This window comes from Tympanuchus pallidicinctus, unplaced genomic scaffold, assembly GCF_026119805.1.
Source record: "Tympanuchus pallidicinctus isolate F22 unplaced genomic scaffold, pur_lepc_1.0 scaffold6, whole genome shotgun sequence".
In the NCBI taxonomy this organism is placed as follows: domain Eukaryota; kingdom Metazoa; phylum Chordata; class Aves; order Galliformes; family Phasianidae; genus Tympanuchus; species Tympanuchus pallidicinctus.
In genome coordinates this window covers 8509872-8525557 of record NW_026294780.1, presented here as the reverse complement: position 1 = coordinate 8525557, position 15686 = coordinate 8509872, and the positions used below count along the sequence as shown (strand labels likewise).

At 40.1% G+C, this 15686-nt stretch overlaps 1 protein-coding gene across 1 annotated transcript in view; it reads right to left on the bottom strand.

Moving 5' to 3' along the window:
- Positions 1–1257: 1257 nt before the first annotated feature.
- Positions 1258–15686, bottom strand: part of ATP10A (ATPase phospholipid transporting 10A (putative)) — a 108124-nt gene continuing 93695 nt past the window's right edge. Inside the window, exons 15-21 of the mRNA XM_052705674.1 lie at positions 14298–14374; positions 10630–10755; positions 6169–6369; positions 4094–4174; positions 3904–4008; positions 3386–3573; positions 1258–2573 (exon numbers count right to left, since the gene is read on the bottom strand). Coding sequence (XP_052561634.1) covers positions 1868–2573; positions 3386–3573; positions 3904–4008; positions 4094–4174; positions 6169–6369; positions 10630–10755; positions 14298–14374 — 1484 coding nt within the window. The 3' untranslated portion in view covers positions 1258–1867. The remainder of the gene's footprint in view (positions 2574–3385; positions 3574–3903; positions 4009–4093; positions 4175–6168; positions 6370–10629; positions 10756–14297; positions 14375–15686) is intronic.

Below are 15686 nucleotides of genomic sequence, written 5' to 3'. Positions count from 1 at the left end.
GCAGAGTGACAGGCACATGTGTGACACACATGGCATGCTGCTGCTATCAGCCCAGGACTCTTGTGACTGAAGGGTGCATTTAATGCCTGGCTACCTACCTGGCAGCCCACACCCTGCTGTTCTGTGAGGCCCCATTTTACAGGCAAGGGAATGTTTCTAACCAGATAGCAAAACTGACACATTTCCCCTTTGACATTAAAAGATAATGCATCTCTATGTAGGTGAATAATATAGAATGGCAATTACTGCATAGTTGTGTGTTAAATACAGCTAACTAACCTTGCAAAACATTACCTGTACTGTAGTCCCAGCAGATGCACCGTCAAGATGCAGAAGGCTGGCAGAGCAAGCAGAGGTGTCTGCATGAGGAATCCTCTCACCCAGCTGAGACAGTGCAAAAGGTTTTCCCACCTGAGCTGAGCTGTGCAGTTCCCCTTCCCAGACAACAAAGATCAAAAAGAGCTTTGAGGGCAGCACATCCCTGCCCTGCTGGCAGGGCATGGAGCAGCGAGGTTGTATGCTGGCATCAGTGCCTATGCCTGCCCACCTTCACTGAGCTCACAGCCTGAACTTTTCTGAGTCAGCCACGTGCTTATAACTCTTCACATAAGGCACTAGCAACCCTGTGAGTCCCTCAGCGTATCTGCTCTATCCCTAATTAATTCCAGTTCCAAAACGTAGTTTAGCTACATGTTGATGTGTCACATTTGATCAGGGTAACATATTTACAGGCTGATGGCTCTTAGATTGCTTTTGTGTCTTCCTTTCAAGAGGCACTTCCCACTCTCTTATTATCAATTCTGACTTTGGGGAAGAGGCCAATACACCAGTAGTGCTTCTGACACCTGAAGTATGCTCAGGCACAATCTCAAAAGTAGTGCAGCTCCCTGCTTTTGATGCTGGAGCTATGTGTCTTAGACCAGGCTCAGGCACCTTGCTGTGTCTGATCACCAAGGGCTTGACTTTACCTGGCTGGACCAGCAGCAAAGATGCGAACAAAACCTTCCTCCCAGGCTGTCCATTAGCAAGCAGGACTGACTCCTGCAGTCAAAGCAGCCCCTCTGGTGCAGGGTCCCAGCACAACAGATACTTCCATGCTAAGCTCTGTGGAGGGCACCGCCTCCTTGCCACCTGATAGTTCTAATGCAAATGGAACTACCAGAAGTTGAACAGCCAGATACAAGGTCACAACCAACCACACGCCAGGTACTGCAAGTGAGGGGCTGAGTTAGTATGAACACCAGACTGAGACGTCACTTTACAATATGGATGGTTGTTTATTTATTGTTTTATCATGACACATAAAAAAGCTATGGCTGCAATATCAAAATATGGTGTCACTTATAAAATGCCAGTATTATTCATGCGGTGGTAAGATACTGTTAACATTTACAGAGATGTGTGTCATAATTCCACAGTCTTGCCAAATGTTTTGCCCCTATGACAAAACCCTGCGGCAAGCAGACAACGGATGGGATGCAGTGTCCTGTAATCAAGGTTTTGCATCTTTGATTACCGAATGGCCTTTAACAGTATCAATGATTGGTGCTAAATCTAATCCTTTTGGATATGTTAGACGGGTCCTTTACTTTTACAGTATGTGTCAGAATAAAAGAGAAGCATCTGAAAAATAAAGAGACGGCATTTCCTTACAAAATGAGATGAAAAAAATAAAAAACCATACAAATGGAACATTCAAGTGTTTCTTTTTATATTTAAAGCTCTTATTTCAATATACTGTATTTAAACATTCTTAAATAATCACTCTGTACCTTTGATTTTCTGTTTCATTTTTTGGAAACAAATAGAGTAATCTCACTATAAATGTGTGCAAATAGAAAATATATAAATATATTTAAGGCCCATGTCATAAAAAGGTGGACTCAGAATTGTCACTTTTCCAATGGTCAGCTGGGGTCCCTTTCATTTTGTCCTGGAAGTTATTTGAGCTCTGTTCTTTTAAGTCTTTGAAGTCCTCCTGCAAGGAAGAGCCAAGCACACACATACCATCTTGTGTTTCATTGTGTAAACTACTCGATGACACCTGTAAAACAGTTCCAAAGCGGCTGAACAGTGGAGTTGATGTGATCCACTTCAACAAACTGAAGTCTGTTTGGTCGACTGCCGAGCTCCACGGGAAAGTTCCTCCCATGGGAGACAACTCCATCTCTGAAGTGCTGTGAGTAACTTCATGAAATCCCACAGACCTTTCCTGGCTATGTGCTGATGAGGGGAGACTGCTTTCCTCGTAAATCAGAGCACGCTGAGGAGAGGCAGACACAATCAGATCTGTTGCACGCTCTGCCTTTTTGCGCTCTTGGAAAAGTGACTCATTTGTTGGAGATGCTGGTGAAGGCGCGTTTTGGTTGTAAGGCTTAAAACTGTCACTGGCATTCGAGACAAGGTTTGGTGAGAAGCTGTTTGCAAAGGATTGTGTCTGATGTATTGGTCCTTTTTTGACATCCAGCTTGGTCAGAAGCTGGGTGCGAATCTCTGGAGATAGTTTACTCAGCTGGCGTCCAAGCTGAAGCTGCGTTGGGAATAGTGTTCCCTGAAGGGTTCTGTACAGAAATCTGCAAGAAGAGAACGTGCATATGAAAGGAACTGAAAGAGAGAAGGTACTCAAGTTATTATCATGAGAATATATAAAAAAATGTAAAACAGGGAAATAAGAGATTTATGTGCCCTTCTTATGTTTGACACAAGAAAGATTACTGATGAAAACTTCTGACTGCTGTGCTAATATGTGAATAATAACAAGCAGTGTAATAAAAATGGCTTTTAGCCAGTGATCCACTTTGTGATGGCACAGGGTCTTTCATCTTTCCTGATGTGGATTCAAGGCAAAGGGTAGATCAGTTGGTAGGGAAGGCTTCTCACATCCATAAGCAGGCAGGTGAGTCCACAACATGGGCGCAATCTGGTTAAGTGCCAGATCTGGAGGTGGATCTGCATTTGGCAGGGGATTGGAGCTTGATGATCCTTGGGGTCCCTTGCCACTCAAGCCATTCTATGATTCTATGCTACGATAGTTCAGAATTCTGAACTATCAGAATTTCTGTATTGTACATCAGGACAGGTTGAATCTGGAAGAATCATGAAAAACCTCACAAGATAGATAGAAAATCTCTGCATGGCCAGGAGCTTCAATATACACCATTCTACAGGACCAAACTGTTTACAATTATTCCCCTCCTGTGGTGTACAGCCAGGAACTGTGGTCTCTTCCTGTGATCAGGAGCACAGAAAAGGTTAAACGACCTGACTTGATATCATGACTCACTGAAAAATGTTGTCTTGGTTGATAAGCCAATGAGAGAATATATTTCTTGCCCCCGTAATCGTATGTATGAAGTGCTTTCACATATGAGAAATGATACAATACCTGGGCAGCAATGCAACTACTGGTGATATAATGCAAGTGAAGTAGAATATCGGGTCTCCCATCAGCCTTTCCATAGTCCAGTAGGGATTGGATGGAGGATGGCATACTGGGCAGGAAGCATTGTAAACCAGAGCCACAAAGAAAAATAAAAGGATACTGAAGATGCAAGATGACCAGTGGAGGAATGTCTAGAACAACAAAAGAAACAACAAAAGAGCAATGATTCTTTCCTTTCTGAGAAAACTATTCTGAATTAACTGCTCTTAATTTCTGAAGCCAAATCCATGTATGGCAAAGAATTTAGAGCCTTGCATTTTGAAAGATTCTTATTAGATACAAGACACTAAATGCTGTGCACAAGTCACAGTTCAAAACCTTTTTCATGTTTGCTTAAAACACTTGATAAAAATAGAATGTGCTGGGTGAATGGAATGAACATCTTGTGTTTCTGTAAAATTGCACTAAGAAAGAAATGACAGCATGCCAGCAAGTTTCCGTGGAGACTGTGGGTACCTTACCCAAGTTTTGGTTTCAATAGCCAAATGTAGTATGATGGTGAAAAGTGCTGTTGTGGTGATGGGAGTTCCCCAGGAGAAAATATCCACCTCGGAATCATAGTAAGTCTGTAAAGGAGGAGGCAGAATTTAGCCCAAACTGTTACCAGTTCTCAACATGCCTGAAATAGAATGTCTTAAACCAAACACTTACAAAATAAGGGATGAAGAAGCAAACAAGGCTTTGATACATAGCATCAATCATGTTCATCCAAAACATGTGTGGTTGGTACTCCTGCAGCAAAAAAAATAGAAAAGAAGGAAATCAGAGATGCTATTTGCTGGGCTAAGTATTTTCGAGTGGCTTGTGCCACTGTCTCCAACACTTTGGTGATCACACTTGGGGATGAATTATGAAGTCTATCTGCAAGTCACTCCCTTCTGGGAGGAGAATCTTCTCCATTTTTGTTTGCTACCAGAGGGTGCAATCTGAATCTGACACTTCCAATACACACTCAGACCAGCAGACGTTTATGAAGGTGCCCAAATTTATGCACTACAGTTACACCAGTGATTTCGGGCGCTCTCTGAGGTGAAGGCATGTGAGTAAATGGGTTTTAAATCATGTGCAGCATGTGCACCCAAACACGGAATGTATATTTCCAAGAGAGAAAAAAGAAAGAATGCATAGATGCTTAGAAAGGAAGATCCACAACAATGAACTTTAATGAAAATCCATGTTACAAATACACATACAAAACATATGTATATGTATATAATTTATCTCTGTGTGGGTACAAAATTGCTTGCTAAAAACAATATTTAATCTAATATTTTGATTGGGGTGGTATGAATGATCATAAAAAAGACTGAAGTATAAGGAAAAATAATTTATAAATGGAAAAATATGTATTTATTTATTTGAGGATACAGGCTCTGTCTTTAGCCACCAGGATCATCTCAGATCTTCCCCCTTTGAAGAATATCACAGCAGCCTAAAAGCAAAAACTGAAAGATGCTTAGAAAGAATTCTGGTGTCCTTTTGTCTACTGAAGAAACATGTGAATAAGGACTGGAACAGGTGGCTCAGTGCATCTGTGGAATTTCCATTCTTGGAAATATTTAAAACTGTACTAGATAAAGCTCTGAGCAACCTCATGTAGAATTGAAGTTAGGCTAGTGTGGAGCAGGAGGCTGGACAAGATAATTTCCAGTGGTCTTTCCAAACTCAATTACTTTGAAATTCTACAAGCATACAGCAGGTTCTTTTCTGAAAGTGATCCTTCTTGAAGGAGAACTTTCGCCAGGTTTCTAAATTCCTTTTTAGGTATTCAGAGAAAACATTCACCAAATTTCAAACAAACTTAGAATAGTCCCTGTGCTTGCTGATGGGAAATGTACTGTGCACTGGAGACTTCTCTCCCCAGTTTGCCAGCTGAAGACAGGCAGACATAAATACCCAACAAGCTTAAGCTGTGATTAGTTTCAACGAAACGTGAAAATAAAATGGAAACCAAGAGCTGGGTGAAAAAGAGAATTTGCACTAAAGTGCTAAAATTCTTTCAACTTTCCAGCACAGTGTCTAGCAGTGTGTCAACAAAGACACTGAGAGGCAAAATGGTCACTGCCTCCCTCAGAGAGCAGAGTGTCAATACTTTTAAGAAAGGCTTTTTCCTTGCAAGCAACAACTGGATGTGAATAGTTTTGCCAAGCAGAAAGATTTTCCCACATTGTAGCTGTAATTATTGGAAATCTGGTTTCAGTCCCTACTGCAATTCCTCCTGTCTTCTTTGTGCAACTTAAGCAGACAGGAACAAGGGGCTTTCAACAAAGCTTTCTGAATCTACTGTCTACTGATGATGGCTTCACTCAGAGTCTGTCAACCTCTGTGCTTACGCTTAAAACCATCTTTGTCTTTTGTCTGTAAAGGGCTCAGGCTGGAAGCTGTGACTAAGTATGGTGAGGTACTACAAAAAATCTAACTTCAGTAGCTATTTGTGAGTCTAGATCATGAGGGAAATGTTCAGCTCAGGCTGATTTGAAGTGCCCATCTTCCCACCTGATAAGCATTTCAAAACATAGCTGGTCTTTTTTGTTGTTGATCATGTTTTAGATGTACTTTTGCCATCTAGATACTTTGACTCAGTTGAGCAATAGCAAGCAATAGTAACAGTGATTATCTACATCTTTTTATCAGCCACGTGCCCACTTGGATCCAGGTTGGTTTCCAGTTGAAACTGAAGGCATCTAAGAAAAAAAAATAAAATTACAAAAACCAGAAGCTTTTACCTCCATGTTCTGTCCACTTTTGTAAAGCTGAGGTACAGATAGTAACACTTCAGCTGGCACATCCTTATCCAGCACACCAGTAATCAGTTGTGGAAGAGAAGAGAAAAGCAAATTAAAGAAGATGAGATACCACTGGTCAACCATGGATGAGCCGGAGAACCCACAGTAGAACTGGTACCAGAAAAGAAGGGCCACAAACATCTGAAAGAGAACCAGCAATGCCATAAATATGAGAGGAGAGACAGCATCATCATCCCATTCTGAAATCATTCTCATTCCAGTTCTGCAAGGACTTATCCATGTACCCTAAGCATGTGAGTTTTCTAGTGAAACCTAGACTTGGACTCACTGTTCCTCATGGCTGTACGACTTAACTAAGTTACAGTTTGGCAAATCTGGAAGTCTTTGTGCTGCTGAGCCCCCAGATCTTATGAGTCAGGACTTGAATTTTCAGTTCAAGTGCAATTCTGAAATGCAACTCATTTAACCATAAAAAACTCTCCCAGCTGCAGCTGACCTATAGGTATTTGAGTACTGATCACACAGCACTTACACTGCTGTCCTAAGAATAAACAGTTTCATAATAACATCTTCTAGAAGGCTTTAGAAGGCTCAGCTAGTCTTGAAAGGGTAAATGCAGAGTTTTTCCAAGACTAACATGAGACTTCCAGAAGCAAGACAGATGAATAACAGGGTCTAACAAAGTAGTTCTTAACTGTTCTGATCTTTGTGCTTTGAAATTCAGCAGATGAACAGCGCACTGAAGACTCCTCTGCCTTACTTACTGTTCATTTGAATGAAGGAATTGATTGCATACACATCAGTGAGACTGGTAGCTTGGTTCTACCTTCTTCTACAATCCCTGCAACATGAAAAATCCTAAGGATTTTAGGGCTTAGGAGAGGTGCTGATTTCACCTGTGAAGGGAGGTTTGAGGTCTAGCACAGCTTCCTAGGGAAGGACATAAATTCCAAAGCTTACTCCTCCTAAAATCCCAATTTTAATTACTCTCTGTAAAGTGATTAACACTACAGAGAAGGCAACCTTGGCAACTGTCCCTCAGGGGTTTTCCTCATTTTAACCATGAAGAAGGGAAATGACGTGACCTCTTATTTTCTCTTTTATATTTTGTTCTCCAACGCTTTCAACTAACTGGAGTATGTTAACCCTTTTCATCTTCATGTATTTAGAGGAAAATAATAATTTATTCTATCTGAAATTCAAATGTGTAAGAGAAATAGCCACAGTCTGCTTTGGCAGTGAAAACCACTGCAAGGAGAATAAGGATGTCTTGTACAGGGAAACTGCCAGAAAATATGAGGCTTAATCCTGCTACACATAAATGTATATGGATGTGTATACAGAGAGATGCACAGTATGTACATGTTCAGGCAATATGTGCATACTACACTGTAGTGGTTCGTATATCAGTAGCAACATGTCTCACAATCTGTGAGCCCATACCATAAACTAATCTTCTAGAAGTTAAGCATAATCTTAAGGATCAGCTCTAGAAGTGCTTCATATATTTCAGGAAAAATGTCTTCCTTTGCCTAAAACAGGCCTGGGTTAACAGAGCTTTTGATCAGTTGGCTGGAAGATGGCAATTTCATTCACAATTGAACAGACTTTGAAATTGACTTCCGTTCCACATCCAAAAGACAACAAAACTTCCTGAGTCTTTTCACAAAATGGAATTGCAATAAATACACGGATTTAGAGACTCTTCTCTTGCTTGCTTGAAATAAACATAATCCAGCTAATCCTGGACCTAAGAAATTTTCCTCTCCAGAGCCTTGCTAAATTCCCATCCTGGAAACAGTTTGGCTTTGACAAAAATAGGGAGTCTGATGAAAATACACTCAGATGAGTTTTTTCATGCTATCTCTAATTTGGGTCTCAGCAGTGCTGTTAAAGAAAGCTGTACAAATAAGTGGCACTTCAGTAACCAGTGAATCAATTTCTTCCCCCTCAAATTTTATTTTGGATTAAACAAGTGTTTGACTTAAAACACAGCATTTCCTCATTTGTGTACATTACCCACTTGAAAAACAGTGAAAACAATTTAAATTTAATGAGTTTGCAATGTAAAAATTGAGTTAGATTTTTGACAAGAAAGGTTTATTTATTTATTTTTTCTCCCAGATGAGTCTCTGAGGAATTTGGCCCCAAGTGGAAGACTTCAGTGAATACAGTGCATGTCAAAAAATGCACTGTAATTTTTTGACATGTCCAGTGCTCTCTTGCAGAGGTAATGCATTAAGGAGAACAAGCAGTGCATGCTTGTGCAGGAGAAGTTTGTTTATATAAAGTCCCTTTGTGTCACGCTTGGTTATTTCCAGTCATGCTATGTTTTAGTTTATATTTTATTTGTATTTTTATTCTCTCTTCCAAGCCAAACATCTTCTTGGATAAGTCACCTGAGTTTCCAAATGGCTTTTGCAGCAATTTGGAATTTAAACTTTGAGTTAGGTTCTACGGGAAAATGGAAAGTTTCACAATACATGCAACTGGGAAAAATAACGCTTGAGTGAGTAGAAACCTTTAGGAACATTTGCAGTGTAGATATCTTTCTCTCCACTGAGAACCATCCAAAATTTTCTCCTAGCAGAAAGATCAGGTGCTCCTATCTTTCATTTTTGAATAATCTTCCCTTAAGGGCAGGCACAGTGTCAGACATATTCATGTCTGTATGCTGGATATCCCACTACAGTTTAGAGACAGCAGAAACAAGAATTACTCAGAAAACTCTGAAGGCTGCCAAGGCAGAGCCACTACAAAGGGATATTCTTCAGTTATATGCTAACCCTGAGGCAGCAGCTTTTGAAAATGTCTTACTAAAAATGGCATGAGAAATAATACTTGTAATCAAGGGGAGTTGTACCAAAAGAAATGGAAGATTTTACAAGGGCTGAACAAAAATACAGATACATAAACATCTCTGACTGCTGACTGCTGGAATGTCTTATGTGTATTATTATTATTATTATTATTATTATTATTATTATTTTAATATGAGATTGCTCTGAAATATATTTCCTGGAAGTGGGAGGTTTGATACTATCAAGCCAAAGGGTATCTTGGAAATGTTCAGTGCTGGGGCTAGAGTGCAGATGTCCAGCATCATCCAGGACTAAGCTGTAGTACTCACACATTTGAAAACCAGCACATATTTCATTGTTGTGTTTCAGCAGGTGAACCTCCACTGACTGCAACATGATTTAAGTCCACTTGCTATTCCAGGCTCAGGCAGCAATTCAGACCTTCCAAACCCCTTCTGTTTTTTTTTTGCGTGTAGTTTCTGATCAGACCACAGACAGCATTTTATCATGCTCATGTTAGCACTAAGCTGGTTTATTAATGCTTTAGTTCTCCTATATATTCCAAGAATATTTAATATTTTCAGCACATAATGGTCTTTTCCTGAGAAGATGACTATCTTCAGGTTGGGATCAGACAGAGATTAGCCAGACGAAGAGGAATTTACATAAAAACTTACCACTGATTGAGAAATTGAGACTGGATGGAATTTGGAATGCAACTTTTACGAAACAGAGAGCTACATTTTTTCTTAGTAACATTTGGATAGTGAGGATGAAATCCACTCTCCCACTCATGGTTCACATATTATCCTCTGGAGTAAGCAGAGGTCTGAGAGCTCTGGCTCTCTTCTTTTTCCCACTTCTTCATATCCCTGGCTCCCAGGATGATTTGTAGGTGTTGAAAGTGAGGAGATCAATGTGCCAGCCAGCCACTCCCACACAGCTGATGGAATTCTTGCTTGTCTCGTTAGGCAGTTTTCAATCAATCACCTTTGTACTCTGAGATCAATGCAAAGACACTTGGTATGAGCCAGGCAGTTGAGCTGCTATGGCTCAGTGCCCAGGACTGGACTAACTCCTGTTTCATGCACCAGGGAGGAAACACAGAGCCTTAGTCTGTTCTTCACCACGGTGTGCTTCCTTTCTAATGAATTCTTTCAGTTAGCTGGGAATAAGATAGATCAATGAAAAATCTTCCATATCTTGGCATCTGAGACATACAGAGGTCTTGAATTATCTCAAGTCACCAGGGACATTGTACAATGATTCATAAGCAATTACAAGATGGAGTCAGGAAGAGAAAACACACCCAAGGGCTACTTGGACCAATGCTGGATGACCTTGGCATTAAAGACTCCCGTGTCTAGCCAGCTAAATTCTGTGAAACTGCTCTATAAATGAAACTTTTCTTAAGCAGTGCTTGTTATTTCTGTTACCTAATTTGCACATTCAGCAGCACACTGTAGCTGTTATGGAGTGAGTCCTGTATTTTTGCAAATGGCAGCCAGCTGTCTTTCAACTCTGCAAGTTTTTTTGCAGCTTATTTATAAGCTGTTTGAAGGCTGACCTAATGCTCACTTAGCACAGAATAAACCCTGGAAACATATGTTGCTACAAAGCTGCCAAGTTAAACACTTACTGCATTTTTGTAGAAGAAATACAGCACCATGTTGGCAAGTCGGGAATAACACCAGTGACCATGAACAAGCAAGAGCTTCTCTAAATGTCGGAACCTCGGGATTGCAAAGTCGCTTGCCATCACCGCCTGTAATGAGAGGAAAGTTGAAACCACTATTGTAAGTTGTCACATTCAACCCCAACAGTGAATATAGTCATCTTCTCAGCTTATAAAGTCACTGGAAGTTGTGGCGATGAGGAATCAAACTCATTATAGCGCACAGGAAATGCAGCCTTGGGATTCGCGTAAGAAAATCCGGTGGCTTTGCAGAACATGCCAGAAGACCTGGTCCTTGCCCAGTGGAGATGATGGTCTACACTCCAGGTTGTGACAAGCAAGAGTTGGGACAATGGCTGGCAAGTAGTTGCATGAGCCTGAGGGCTCAGAGTAACACATGTGTGAACATCTCAGTTGCTGTAATGTCTTTCTCTGTAAAACCAAAGGGTTACATATGGGGCAAAATGAACTGCCAGTGAATGAAACAGAAAAGCACAATTAAGAGCTTGCATCACAATTACTGGACTTTAAAAGGCAAAACAATAAAAATACTGGTTTCAAAGAACATTTGCAATCCTGGTTTATAAAGCGTACTCAGCAGTTCTGAGACATCCGTATTTTGAGGGATTTTTAAAATCATGTGCTAAAACTCTCTATGAATAATCATGTTAGATGAGACTCCCCTGGGGCTGTGCAGACTGCCAAATCAAACTGACAACATGAGTCAAGTGGATGCACTTTCTCTCTACTTCTGAATGACTAAAATTCAAGGCACTGTACATCTAAATGACACCATCCGGTAAGTGATGGTTATCACAGGCATTTCATGATCTTCCATATCCTAGGATCACATTAAGATTTCATATAATACTAACTTACATTTCATTTTCAGTTTCTAATTTTGATATCAGCTACCTTTTCAGCAAAAGCGTGAGGAAAGGTGAAAATCTCCAGAGGATCAAGTCTTCCTCATACTCTATAGAGTATTTTGACCATGTTTTCGAACGAGATATCTTTCCTTTTAATTCTTCCCTCTTCCTTCTCTTGGTAAACCATCAAAAGGAATCATTTTTCCCAAATAAGTGTGCTTTTAGAAGCTATTCAAATAAATTCTGAAACACTCTGGAATGCAATGTAATTTAAGCAACAGATTTAATATAAGCACTGGGACATTTTTCAAATGTTGACCTATTTATCCTGGGATTTCTCAGGTACTGAGATACAGTTGTCACAACCTCATACATCAGTCTGATTTGTCTTGCAGATACGTTGCTCTTCACGATTTGAGAACAGAGCTGTGCCACATCTGCTTCCTCATCCTCTGCCCAACCTCAGCCTGTCCCAATGCTCAAGCAAAACGGTTAGCTTCTTTGCAGCTCTGTTTCTATATTCACAACACACTATGAGAAATGTGTAATTTTTTAAAATTCCATTTTGATTAGAATGAGGAACATGGGAAGACAGTGTTATCCAACTGCATCTGTATGCTTATTTCACTTCAAAATATCGTCTCAATTTTCACTTTTTAATTTTTTCCTCCAGCTTTTTCAAAGGAAAAAATGATTCATGCTCCACACACTTCCATAGAATTTGGAAAGAAAATGAATCAGAGTGTATTGCTGTTTCAGACATCCAAATCCTCAGAGCCTTTTGAGTATTTGCATGCATAAGATTCTGACAGCTGTTTATAGTAAAAAGGCCTGCATGGTTCTTTGGACCTTGGAGCAAAGGAAGAGATCTACTAATATTTTCCACTCCACTGAACTTTCATTTAGAAAAACACAGACAGTTTAATGGGTTAATGAACAAATAACTTTCAGACTTAAATACACCACAAAAAAAGAAAAGAAACGAGGGCATCTGAGGATTTCTCATTGTCAGTGCTCAGCTGAAAGTAGCATGATGGCAAGAGGAATTAAAAAATGCATGCTACATATGTCTACATTAGGAGAAAAATAGATCTGAATTAATATATAGATTTTAAGAGTTGATAAGCTGATAAGAGCTGATAAGACTCAAGGAGCCTGGGCAGATCCTTTTTGAATTGGTGGGCTTGAAGAAGACTCCACATTCTCCTCTGGGTTTCCTGTGATGGTGCAAAAGCTATGCAAAGCTCTTGGGGCTCTGTTATGTAGCAATGAATTTACTTGGAATTAGCTTAGTTCAAGGCTTCCTTTTCTCATGCCCTCTCCATCCACCACAGTCAGATTCAGAGGGCCTATAGCTGAGATGCTATAAGTATCAGAATATTGTTGTGGTAGCTTCTTCCTGTCTAAGTTACAGCTGCTGCCAACTCTGGAGAAGCATTTTTTAAGAAATTTGAAGCCTGAAATCTTTTTCTTTGAATAGCACTCATGGACATCCACTTGCACTGGACATGACTTTGACTAAACTTCATGGATGATTAAAAGGAGAAAATAAGAGCTCTACTAGGTCAGGCTGAAGCCCATCATATTCCCTGGTATTCAGCCTTTAACAGTGGCCAAGAGACAGCGCCTTTGGAAGAGTGTATGATTGGAGAAACATCTGGCTTTTCTCTAGACTACTGTCCTAGCTTCTAGATACTTTTATCCCGGAAAACACACAAATGTGCCATCTAAGTTCAAAGCTCAGTTAGATTTTTATTTCTTAAGTTTGTATTTTGAACTCAGTTAAACCGCAGTACTCATGAAATTCCCTGGAATAAAAAAACTATCACCACCTCTTTGCTCCACCGTGGGGCACAGAACCACCTGCTGGTAACTAAAGGAGTATGTTTATCTGCTTAGGTCCTCAGGACAAAAACAATTCCCATCCTGCCTGAAGAGCTCTTAGGTTGTGAAAATGAGGTATCTTCCTCACTCTGTGTGCCTTACTGCTATTTTTGGTGCTAGCATAGCAAGTGAGCTACATTAACATTAGGAAACAGAGGCAATAGATAATACAGTAGGTAAACAAGCTTCCTCTCTTTTGGGGATGGGAGAAGTGCCTCTTATACAGTAGCAAATGCAGTAATAACAGACTGAAGATATCCAAAAGACTGCAAGTCCCTCTACTCTGCCATTCCCTGTGGCAGGAAATGGGGAAAAAAACCCAACACTTGGTGCTGTAGGGAGCAGTAGTTCTGCAAAGGGCCAAGATTTTCTTCACTGTTCTGCTGTCTGGATAAAGCTAAGTAAAACGTTGTGTGGGAGTACTGGCTAAAAGATACCACTACACTATGCAAACAAACTACTTCAGCTGGATGGGCTTGTGCAGCTATTCCACAGCAGGAGTATAACCAAGCAGTGCAAGAGAGAATAACAGCAGAATAAGGTGACTCTAATTTCAAGTCTAACTAATACATTGCTGAGCTTTATTCCCTCCTTGAAACCAATATTTATTAAATGATTTCTTAAAATACATTGCTTACAGGGATCTGATAAGCTGAACTTTCCGAGAAGTTAACATGTAAGCGCAGCACAGATCTGAGAACAAATACAAGCTCAAACTCAAGCTGAAAGGATCCCTATGAAGCACAACTGGCACTCAGTGCAACTTGCAGCTTCTCCTTTATTTGTGCTGGCTATCCAAAGGCAGGTTTGTCAAGCTAGCATATGAGAAGTGCCTATTTCAGTCTTTGCACATGCTTGTCAGTGAACGAGCAACATTACCTGCATGCCTTCTTGACCGGAGATCCCCACACCAACATCTGCAACTTGGATCATACTGACATCATTAGCACCATCACCTGAAGATGACAAGATACAGTTTTATTTATCACAAGTAGGCCAGGAAATAGCAAAGCAAATGAAAACTAGTTATTACTATGTGTTGGCTGAGTATAGAAAGGGAGTTGTGGGATTAAAAAAAAAGCCAGCTTTGGAACCTAAGTTTCAAAGCTTGGCAAAGCTGATGAGACATTCTTTTCAGCAAAACCGAAAATATCAGCCCTGAACTGAACAAATATGAAAACACACCAAGAATGAGCTTCTTACTGCTCCTGCTTCCTTATAACTGTCTGTTTGCAGTAAGGTACGATTAAGAAAGAAACATGCAGTGAAGACGCCCATCTAGCAAAAAACATGGCAATACGAAAAAGTGGATGAATCCTTGACTTGGATTGCCTAGTCTGGCATCACTAATATAGCGCTGCAGGCAGATTCATCTGCATGGGTTACAGAGTCACCATCTCTTGCTCTTTTTCTAATCATCACACTGCAAGGTGACACAACTGATGTCTTTGTTACTGTTCGAAACAAACTCAGCTTAGCTTGTGTTGGTTAAAAGGGAAGATGGAACAACTAGTTTTTTAAACCAGAGCAAGAGCTTGAATTCAATGCACAGGTTCAGATTGCTTAGAAAGACTGAAAACACAAGCTACTCATTCTTCACTATTGTTTTTAATCTTTCTGGATAATTCAAGTTAACCTGTTAGATATTTTTGAGAACATACGAAAAGGATGATGCCTACTGTCAGTCAGCCAGAGACATAAAATAAGCAGGAGAAAGGAATACTTGTGATAAATGTAATGTAGTGGGCATGGGGATTCTTAAAATCAGCATACATTTGTTGCTGTAAATATCACAGGTGTCTGGCAGTTATTACATACTTTGGATTTCTCACAGGTAGGTCCAACCCACGTGTTTATGTTATGATTAACTAAGATGCGTCTTCTAGTGCAACCTGAGCCTAAACTCGTGATAGGCTAAGACACAATTGTAACATCTTTTATCACAAAACACCTTATCTTTCATCCACCTATCTTAGTTAAGAAAAGCTGATTGATTTTTCTTATGTAAAAATCATGGAAACATGAAAGAAGCTGCCAGATTTAAACCAGGATGCATGACAAAATCTGCCCTTCACCAACTGAATGAGTAGCAGTGAAGTAGTGTAACAGCTGGCACGATGCCATCGTAAATTCATTTTCTATACAGATGGCCAATTTCTGTCCTATGCTGTATTGCTTACTTGTGATGAAAAATGCAGACCCTTGAGCTTAATCATGGCTGAGTAACAATGGCTGAAACAATGAGCACATTTTTGTTCTGTGTAATAC